Source organism: Myotis myotis, unplaced genomic scaffold (genome assembly GCF_014108235.1).
Source record: "Myotis myotis isolate mMyoMyo1 unplaced genomic scaffold, mMyoMyo1.p scaffold_m19_p_3, whole genome shotgun sequence".
Lineage (NCBI taxonomy): Eukaryota > Metazoa > Chordata > Mammalia > Chiroptera > Vespertilionidae > Myotis > Myotis myotis.
In genome coordinates this window covers 171,847,023-171,858,022 of record NW_023416335.1, presented here as the reverse complement: position 1 = coordinate 171,858,022, position 11,000 = coordinate 171,847,023, and the positions used below count along the sequence as shown (strand labels likewise).

Sequence of the window (11,000 nt, the reverse complement as noted above, 5' to 3'; positions counted from 1 at the left end):
ATCCTTCCTATTCATTCTATTCTATTATTCTCTAAGTAAACTTTTCATCTTGGCAATATTTGGCAGTAGATACTAGAAGAAAAGGCACAAATCTCAGTAGCTCATAACTATCCAGTAGGTGATCAATCAATAAGTATTTACTGAATGAATAGGGCTAAATTGATATGCCTTTTAGAGAAGATGGTTGCCTTAACTGTCAATACATTTTTATTCTAGTTTTCTATCAAAATGTTCCCTTTCTGATCCTTTTCTTTTGGAATTGACCTAAACTGTTTCACATATCTTGTAGTACTTCCAGTTCTGTTTACTCTGATTTGGCTCTGGTTTTGAGGGTGTCGCATAATTGATCATGGAACACTTAAAGAATATATAAAATTCAAGACAGAGGAAATCAGGAGTAGTCTGGATGGCTCTCTTCCAAGAAGTCTTCTCCCAGAGAGCATGGCAAATTTGGCATAGTTCCATGTGCCCGTGGACTTAAAGGCCCCCTTTCTTGCTCTCTATAATCCACATGACCAGCAAGCTGAAGGGATAGGTGGTGCCTGAAATCTACCTCCTGCTTTGTACACCCTGGCATAGGGCTCTGTCTGTCTGCAAGGAGGGGCACATTTTTCTAATTTACAGGAAGACATCATCAGGTACTTTTTCTTCCTCTGGAAATTGATAAACCCTAGTAGAGACCCCTGAGTCAATGTCTAATTGGGCTGTTATTTCACTTTGTTTTTCTTCAATAATGTCTTGGCTATTCTAGGCTCTCCACGCTTGTTGAAATCTACATTTTTTTTTTTAATTTTTTTTTTTGCTGAGGATTCCATTGGATTTGCATTGTTTTGTATTACTTTATGAAGAACTGACATTTTTTGTGTGTTTTATTTCATTAATTAATATGGCCTATTTATTTGCATCTTGTTAATACCTTTTAATATAGTTTAATAATTCCTTCATAAAATATTTTGAAAATATTTTGTGGGGTTAATTTCTAAGTTTTCTCTCATTGTTTTTATTGTATTCACACATAAAAACACATAAAATTGCCAAAACAGGTTTGGCTCAGTGGATAGAGCGTCGGCCTGCGGACTGAAAGGTCCCAGGTTCGATTCCAGTCAAGGGCATGTACCTGGGTTGCGGGCACATCCCCAGTGGGGAGATGTGCAGGAGGCAGCTGATCAATGTTTCTGTCTCATCGATGTTTCTAACTCTCTATCTCTCTCCCTTCCTCTCTGTAAAAAATCAATAAAATATATTTTTAAAAAAAACACATAAAATTACATTTTATAACTGTTATTGATGTTTAGGTACACAAATTTTATATATTGAACATACTGTAGTCATACTGTATATGAACATACTTTTCTTATACTTATTCTCCACTCACAGCAAATTTCCTATTCAAAACTTTCACCCATTTTTCTCCTGGGGTATCTGTGGAGTGTCTCCTCTACCCAATGACTTGTAAGAACTTTTGAGAGATCAAGGTTACTTAACTTTTGCCATATGTATTGCAACCTTTTTCTTGTTCAGTTTTTCATTTGCTTTTGTTTCATTTATTTTTTCTTTGACTGCAGAAAATTTAAATGTTTGTGGAGTCACATATACTTACTCTTCTGTGGTTTCTTTCTTAGCTTTTATGTTTCCTTTGCCAAGATTAAATAAATACTAATTTATATTTTCTATTTAAAATCATTTTCATTTAACTTTAACCCATCTGGAATTTGTTTGGGCCTTTGCTATAATTAGCAATGTCCATTTTATTTTTTTCTTCTCAGGAAATTAGCCAAGTGTTCCGGCACTATTTAATTCTCCACTGAACACCACCTGGATCGTGAATTTGTCTCTGTATCCTTCCTTTTCAGTCTTGTTAATTACCCGAGGCATGAATGTCTTATATTTTAGTCAATCAATTAAATATTTCTGAAAGCTAAGAGGATACTTTGACCTCTGACTGCAGTAGTGTGGGAGAGTGCTCCCAACAGAGAATTCGGGTTCCTATATTGCTTACTCCAAGTCTGGCTAACAGATAGTGGACAATAAATAGATAATAGATGGATGAATGAACTGAGGAAAAGAGGGGACACTTTTTTACTTAGATTTAGTTCTCTTTGGGAGGAAGCTAGGTTTTGACTTTTTGCAAAATAATAATCCAGGAGACTGGGAAGGAGAAACTGATGCAGAGGAACTTCGGGAAGGAGGCATGAAAGGGAGAATTACTAGGATTGCTTGATTTGTTAGTTAGAAGTTGAAACATGTTCAGAAAACAGAAAGGAAAGGATATACTGCAAGTACGATAAAGATGACAAGGCTGAGAGTTTTTTTGTCTAGTTTTCATTATGGAATATTTTACGCAGAGGAAATAGTACATTAGACTACATGAACCCATCACTTTCCTTCCCACAATTATCAATTCAAAAGTTGGTTTTGTTTCATCTCCACTTCTTTCCATTTCACTGTGTTCCCAACCCTGGATTACTTTGAAGCTAATTCTAAACATTCTAGCATTCCAACTGCAAATATTTTAGTATGCATCTGTAAAAGATAAAGAGTCTTTAGGACAACAAAATACATTCATGATATCCAGGTTGAATTTAAATTTCCACTCTTACCAACTGCCGGGGCTGACCAGCAGATCCTGCTCTGACACAATGTTTTCTGTGAAAGAGAGGGCTAAGGGGCTGCCTGGCTAAAGGAACCAGACTGCCTGGATTGCCTGACTCTTTAGGCTTTTATTGTAACAGCAATTTGAGATAAAGTTTATCTTTTAGATACAATCAGTAGGGTAAGTAATATTGAAAGGACACATGTGTCTGCAATGTCCTTTAAGCAAAGACACCTAAAGATTAAGCGTAAGGATTCCAGTAAACACCCGGGGGTCTGCACATGCACAGACTTGTTTGGAAAGTTCAAGGAATAATTAGGGGCACTGCCTTTGGCACTCCCCTAAGTTGGAATTCTGATAAATAGGGTATGCCGCCTTCAGCACTTTCCTTTTCTTGGAATGTCCTTACAAACTTTCCAGCCAAGTCTTGTGTGCTCCCCAACAACCAATCTTGCTCATCTTAATTAAAGTGGTAGAGTGCAAAGAACCTTCAGGTGGGCTTTAGGCAATCTACCTGGGTTTAAGTCATGGCCCTCAATTTATCTGTGCTACTCCAAGGATGCTCTTTTATCACCTCTACATCTCCATTGCTTCGTTAGTAAATGAAAGATAAGTAGCCGGCTTATCCATTTCAGCATTGCCATCAGGATGAGGTAACAGAATTGAAAACAAATGTGAAATCCTCAACTTCCCAGTCCAATCCTCTATTTTATAAATGACCCCCAGGACAAACCATCTGAAGGTAATAGATGCCTTGTTTAGCCTGGTTTACACTTACAGTGTTTCCTACTGTTTTTCTTTTAACTTTAGGGTTCTAGCCGGGCATACTCATAATTTTGAATACCAAGAGAACAATGTTTATTAAGGTTTGCATCTCTCACCTTTTCACTTCAGGTTACCTTGTGTTTCTCTTGTGCCCCAATGATCAGGATTCTCCTGAGTGCAAACTCAAAAATTTAAAAGTTAATTTTAGTGGATTTTTAGCCAACAGAACTTCAAATAACTATCAGGGAAAACATTTTTTTTTTTTTTTAATTTCTTCCCTTACAAAGGGCTGCAGCGACCATAGAAAAGTATTCAGATGGCTTGCAAAATTAATTTCTTTCTTTCTTTCCTTTTTTTTTTTGCAAAAATCTCTCTCCATCCTTGAGGGGAAATTACTCATCTTCCTACAGGGGGAACTCTAAAGAGAATGTTTTCCAAAAAGGGGCCAGCTGGGCGGTGTCCTCTTTTCCCAACGCCCAGATTTCTATTCTTAGATCTGGAGATAGGAGGCAGCTTTCATTTTTCCTCTTCCTAATTCCCAGACCTTCCGCGGGGCCGAGGGAGCCCAGGCTGGCGGGTGGGAGCAGGTGACCTGCCCAGCGGCAGACCCCGCACCTCCTCCGGCCTCTGCTGGGCTCCAGGCCTGGGGACTCGGCGGGCCGGGTCCGCTGAGTCAGTTTCTAGCGCGATTCCGGGCCGCGCTGCGCCCCTGCCACTGGGATCCGGTCCGCCTTGGCCCGCAAGGGGGTCACGGTCAGGGTCACCCAGGCCGGGCCAGCTCAAGCCCTGTCTGCGCTGCTCGCCACGGTTCCGCTGGGCGCCCAGCCTCGGCGAGCCTCTCGCAGGCCACTGAGCTCCTTTTTGGGGCCTGGGTGGGGGAGGAGGAAGCAGGAGGAGGAGGCTCAGGGAGGGCAGGGCGAGCTGGGTGGGGAGTCGCCGCCCTCGGCATAAACAGGCGGGCGTGGGTGCGCATGGGGCGTGCGGGGCGCTCGGGCTGCGGGCAGTGAGCTGTGCTCGCCCCGGAGCAGCGGCCTGGGAGCAGCGGCCGGGAGCAGCTGGCCTTGGCGCAGGAGGGGAGGCCTGCTGGGCGCAGGGTCCATCATGGCCAGTGGCAGCTGTCAGGGGTGCGAGGAGGAGGACGAGGAAACTTTGAAGAAGTTGATAGTCAGGCTGAACAATCTCCAGGAAGGAAAGCAGATAGAGACGCTGGTCCAAACTCTGGAGGATATACAGGTGTTCACCTACGCTGACCACGGTAATCATTTGCAACCGTTCCTTTCTCTCCCCGTCCCTCCCTCCCTCCCAACCCCCGCTCCTCTTTTGCAAACTTTCTCCTCCGCTCTTTGCGCAAACCTGGACTCTTGGGAAACCACGAACTCCACTCCTTAGCGCATAAGCAGCTGAGAGTTCTAGGAAGGGCTTGCGGTGACTCCTTTTGCGTTCTCCGCACTTTTCAGACTGAAAGGGGGTGCCACTGGGAATGGTGACTTTGCTGTTTTTTCTGCCCCCCCCCTTCTTTTCCAGCCGCCAAGTTATTTCAAGGCAAAAATGTCCACGTGCCTCTGTTGATCGTCTTGGACTCCTATGTGAGAGTGGCCTGCGTGCAGCAGGTAAAGTTTTCAGTCGCTTATTTCCCCTTCTTTTTGGAAAAGGATGTTTTCCTGTCAGCTTTGCATACCTAGAGCTATGAGTCATTTCAGAGATTTGGCTTGATAAACCCTGACTGTGATTTTAAGATGGAGAAGGACTGTCAAATCATTATCAAAAGTTAACGGTGTCAAAGGACACCCTAACTGTGCTCTCTAATTAACTTTATACAGTTGACTGACAATATGGGTGGTGGTGGGAGGTGAATAATAGGTTGAGGTTTAGTTCTGTTATTGGCTATCTGAGTTCATCAGTATTTAAGTAAAAGTTATCCCAACAATCCTGCCAATGTACAGCAGGCTCCAGATGACTGCATTGTGAATAATTTGCGAAAAGGGAACAATTAACAGTAATAAAATTAATAATAAATTAGTAAAATGAGGTAACTCACATATTTTCAGAGGGTTAAGCTTTTTTAAATTTAAAGACAGATTTCTGTCTTTAGTTGTAGTATATCTTGTAGTATCTAAATGAAATCATGGTTTATGATTCCTCTATAAGCTCAGATTTATACTTTTCAACTGTTTTCACATAAAAATGAATGTAGAAGTGAAACTTAGAATGTGCACCATTTGAAAGCCAGAAATTCGCTAGATCTATTAGATATATATTTTTTGAAAAAGGAGCCCTAAGGAGATAATTAAGGATGATAACCAGTCAAAACAAATACCTCCTAACCTGTTAACTTCCTTTGTAGATTTAGAGATTTAGAGAACTGAAATCAGTGTTGTCATTTTCATGTAAGGTCCTGAGTGAAAGAGAATTGAACTTTGAACTCTATTGAGGTGCAGTCATAATACCTACATGTGAGGCTAGACAGCTGTAAGAATTATCTGTATCTCTAATCTCTATCTCCTGCCTATCTCTTTATCCAGCTAGTCTCTCCTGGGTGAACATATACCTAGCTTCTTTTATATAAGGACATTTATATCTGGGATAAATAGTTACTTTTGTTTTTCTTCAACTGAAATATTTGCCATCTGACTATTGATGTTCAGGCTGTCAGCTAATAAACTATGAAAAAATGGAGGCATGATAAAGACACTGTTCTTTTTATTATTTTTTTAAAAAATATATTTTATTGATTTTTTTTACAGGGAGGAAGGGAGAGGGATAGAGAGTTAGAAACATCAATGAGAGAGAAACATCACAAGGTACCTGCCCTTGACTGGAATCAAACCTGGGATCCTTCAGTCTGCAGGCCAACGCTCTATCCACTGAGCCAAAACGGTTAGGGCGATACTGTTCTTTTTAGCATCCAGTGTCTGAATGTCGTCCATGAAATATGAGTCATTTTTCAGCTCTGGCCCTTTGAGCTTTCCACCCACATCACCCCCTCTTACTGGCCTGTTCTTTGGTGTTCAAAAGTCCTGGTCTCGCACCCCCCATTCCTTGAGTTCTGTGCTTGGTGGAGCCACATCTGTTGGGTGCCACTCAGAACAATTGGACCCTGGGTGGGCTGGGCTTTGGTCTGCAGGGTCCAGAGGAGACAGTGCTAGACTTGAGAACCAAGGGGAGCCTGGGACAAACCCCCCACCTAATTCTTTATTTTAGGAACTGCCTAAGCAGTGACAGAGCCAGAACTCAAGTCTCCACACACTTAAGAATATCTTCCCATCAGACAGTCCACTAGCTGTCTGAATTCACAAGCTTTTTGTGCAAGTAAAAATCACAGCCGTTTGGCGCAAATATTGTGGCCACTCTAGACACAATGGCATTATCAATTTTAATTATCAACGGTCTTATCAAAGGACTGCAGAAAGGGGTCTCTCCCTGATAGTTTAATACTCCACTTAAAAGAAAGTGGTGTTTTTTTTTTTCTTCACGTCTTTTTATATTACTTTTGCAATTAATATAGATATCCTTTCATGCTTTGTATGTTGAATTAGCTGGGAGTGCTGAATGAAAAGCTCTTAATGATGAATTAAAGGAGTTCGGGTAAATTACTCTTCATAATAAAATATTAATGTTTCAAAAATTCAGTTAGCATGATAATCCAGATTCTGAATTTTTATTTTCAAGGTCTTTTCATATTTTATTCATGCTCCTTAACAAATGACAACCTTTAGGGAATTGGTCGTTAGGCTAGCTGTCCTAATTACTTTCTCTTCCTGCCAGTCATCTGATCAATCTCTGTGCTCCTCAATTTTACATTACTTGTCTTTATCCACAGAGTTTCAACCTTTGAAGTAAGGGAGTGAAGTAAATGAAGGGGCCTAAAATTTTCTTTAACCCTCTATACTGTTTCCCATTGTGCATTAATTAGATCTTTGAGTTTATAGACTAATTATAATAAAGTGAAACTACCAATTTGATCTATATATATAAAAGCCTAAGCAACTGTCTGATCATCTGACCATTCAGCCGGTAGCTATGATGCACACTGACCACCAGGAGGCAGACACGCAACGCAGGAGCTGCTGAGCTGTGGTGACTTGGCAGCTGCGGTTCTTGGGTGACCCACCGGGAATCAGAGGAGGGAGCCTGGTTCTGAGGGGCCTCACCCAAGAACCGCCCTCTTGCATCCAGGACCTCTCAGGGGATGTCAGAGATCTGGTCAGGGGATGTCAGAGGCCAGGCTAAAGGACCCCACTGGTGCACGAATCTGTGCACTGAGCCTCTAGTTGTATTATAACTGTAGGATGGGAACCTTCTCTCTTTGAAAGATAAGCTTTTAATTGAACAGGTCAACAGATCACTTGCTACCCATGTTTTAGGGCCAGCAAATCTATTTATTTTATTTATTTATTTAAAATATATTTTTATTTTTTTCAGAGCGGAAGGGAGAGGGGGAGAGAGATAGAAACATCAATGATGAGAGAGAAGCATTGACCGGCTGTCTCCTGCCCGCCCCTACTGGGGAACTGAGCCTGCAAACTGGACATGTGCCCTTAACTGGAATTGAGCCCTGGACCCTTTGGTCTGCAGGCCGATGCTCTGTCCACTGAGCCAAACCAGCTAAGGCCCAGCAATTCTATTGAATCACAGCAGCCCAGTTGCCTCAGTCTTTTTGCAAGGTAATTTCTGATGCTGTTGCTTCACCAACCAAAACAAAACAGGTTTTCTTCTTGAAAAAGCCATGCAGCTACAGAAATGAATATAGCATCCTATGTGATTAATGATTTATTTTCCACCGGAAGCTGTTTCAAATGTTATTTTCTTAAATACTTGGGGAAAAAGTCTCAATGTATTTTATGAAAGCACGAAAATAGCCAGTTTCTATGACTGCTGCATTGTCAATGTCTGTTCAGCTTATATGGAGGAGGGTGTCTTACTTAAGTATAGAAAAAATAACTGTCAGAAATTGCTGCATTTTTGAGTAATTTGAAAGCATGTAAAAGGAAGTAATGACGGAGTAAAGCAATTCATGCTTAATCCAGAAAAGATCCAGAAATGATATGGTGAAGAGATCTTGTGTGATTATTTTTATCTTGTGAAATACTCCTTATTCCTGTAAACAAGAATGTTGTGCCTTTATTCCTTATTAGATGCACAGAAATGTCTCATCCTTGTCATTCAACTCTTTGCATTCCTCAGTTCCACTTATGCATCCAGTGTTAGAATGAAGTTATATTTGAAAAGTATGGATGGACCTGGAGAGCATTATGCTCAGTGAAATAAGCCAGTCAGAGAAAGACAAGTGCCATTTGATTTCACTCATCTGTGGAATATAATGAATAAAATTAACAAGCAAAATACAGACTGATTCATAGATAGAGAGCAGGCCAACAGCTGTTGGAGGGGTGGGGGTTAAGGAGCTGGAGGGGCAGAGGGACTGAGCAAAAAAGAAAAAATAGAGAGAAAAAACGCATGACACAGACAACAGTGTAGTGATTGGGGAGATGGAGGAGTGTGTAAGGGGGATAAATGGTGATGGATGGAGACCTGACTTGGGGTGGTGAACACACATACAGTGTATAGATGATGTGCTATAGAATTGTGCATGTGAAACCTGTATAATTTTGTTAACCAGTGTCACTCCAATCCTACATAATCCTATATAATAAAGAGGTAATATGCAAATTGACCATTATGCCCTTGCACAAGATGGCTGCCCCCATGTGGTCAAAGATGGCCACCAAAAGATGGCCAGCAGGGGAGAGCAGTTAGGGGCGACCAGGCCAGCAGGGGAGGGCAGTTGGGAGCACCCAGGCCGGCAAGCGAGCAGTTAGGCATTGATCAGGCTAGCAGGGGAATGTTTAGGGGGTGATCAGGCTGGCAGGCAGAAGCGGTTAGGGGCAATCAGGCAGGCAGTGCAGGCAAGCGGTTGGGAGGCAGCAGTCCTGGATTGTGAGAGGGGTGTCTGACTGCCAATTTAGGCCTGATGTGGGATCGGACCTAAACCAGCAGTTGGACATCCCTTGAGGGGTCCCAGATTTGGAGAGGGTGCAAGCTAGGCTGAGGGACACCCCCTCCCAGTGCACAAATTTCATGTACTGGGCCTCTAGTAAATTCAATAAAAAGGAAAACAATCCCCCCCACCCCCCCCCAAAAAAATAAAAATAAACCATTGGTAAGATAGTATTTCATTTGGAAATATGAAAGAGCCTAGGGACATTTTTGATGTCTAGACATCATCAGCTCATTTTTTAGATGTTCTAAAGAAATTTAGAGGGTTCCCCAAACAGATTCTACCTTCTCTCTATCTTATATTGCCTTTCTCTTTGTTCTGGAACAGATGTTATATTGTTATCAGACAATGATGCTGCTTTTCTAGGTCCATTACCTGGGATGCAGTCTTTCCTGATAACTCACACTTTGCTATAAAAATCTTCGACTTCCCCTAATCCTCCATTCCAAGCCACTTCATTTTTTCCTATTATTAAAATCCTAAATATTTCGAAGAAATTCTCTCAGGTAGATATGACTTAAATAATACTGAGGCCTGAGTGTAGCCTCTCGTGCGCTTCATAATCTCGCTATGCCCTTGAGGACTACTTTGTGTGTTTTGCTCTTTTTAATATTTAGACAACAGGGATGTCCGTTTCCTTTGTCATTCAGAAAGATGTAATATTTTTTGTGTGACCTTCTGGTATGATTTTTGGAACAAGATGTATTGCAAGTACATTGCTTGCTTTTTTTAGGAAGCATGTTAGATTATCATTTTGTTTAAACATAACTATTTAAAAGTAATCTAATCACCTGTCCTAGGAATGAAGATATTCACGTTTGACTGAAAATGTTCCATTAGCATGTTTTAAAAAGTGTGACTATTTGGCTTTCTTGCTTTCAGGTGGGTTGGTCACTTCTATGCAAATTAATAGAAATCTGTCCAGATACAATGCAAAGCTTAACGGGACCCCAGGACATTGGATGCGATTGGGAAGTCCTTGGTATTCACCAGTAAGTATGACAGATGTGTCAAAAACTGCATTAAATATTTCTCTATACATATGACAACCCTTTTCTTGATACATTGTATTTGTAATCCAAGTCAATCTAGTAAAATTACTTAAAATACAAGGTTATTTATTTCTTGAATCAATGATTTACTTTTTTTGGCTTAATCCTCACCTGAGGATTTTTTTCCCATTGATTTTTTTTAGAGAGAGTGGAAGGGAGGGAGGGAGAGAGGGCGGGAGGGAAGGAGGGAGAGAGAGAGAGACATGGATGTGAGAGGGACACATTGATTGGTTGCCTCCCACACATGCCCCAACGGGGGCTGGGGATTGAACCTGCAATCCTGGTATGTGCCCTTGACTAGGAATCGAACCCGAGATCTTTCAGTGGGGCTTATGCTCTAACCACTGGGAGGCATTGGCCAGGGCATCAATGATTTACACTTATAGAGAGCTTTCAGCTCAGAAGTATATTATCTAATTGAATAAGAAAACTAATATTTGAGGTAAAATGTCAGGAGTTATTTTAATAAAATAAGCAATACAGTTGTACAATTGGTTAAGTTGTACAATTTTGATGACTACTTATGAATTCAAACCAAGAGACTTTTTTTTTTTTACTTTTAAATTATAGAACTGATACAAACCATTAGTTT

The 11,000-nt window shown here is 41.2% G+C and overlaps 1 protein-coding gene across 6 annotated transcripts in view; it reads left to right on the top strand.

Moving 5' to 3' along the window:
* Positions 1–4,291: 4,291 nt before the first annotated feature.
* LRRK2 (leucine rich repeat kinase 2) overlaps positions 4,292–11,000 on the top strand; it is a 122,357-nt gene continuing 115,648 nt past the window's right edge. For 3 of the 6 annotated variants that reach the window (XM_036297042.1, XM_036297043.1, XM_036297044.1), the window contains exons 1-3: positions 4,292–4,613; positions 4,883–4,968; positions 10,239–10,348. In XM_036297042.1, the coding sequence (XP_036152935.1) occupies positions 4,460–4,613; positions 4,883–4,968; positions 10,239–10,348 (350 nt within the window). In that variant the 5' untranslated portion in view covers positions 4,292–4,459. The remainder of the gene's footprint in view (positions 4,614–4,882; positions 4,969–10,238; positions 10,349–11,000) is intronic. The other 3 variants (XM_036297040.1, XM_036297038.1, XM_036297041.1) reach the window with 2 other exon arrangements.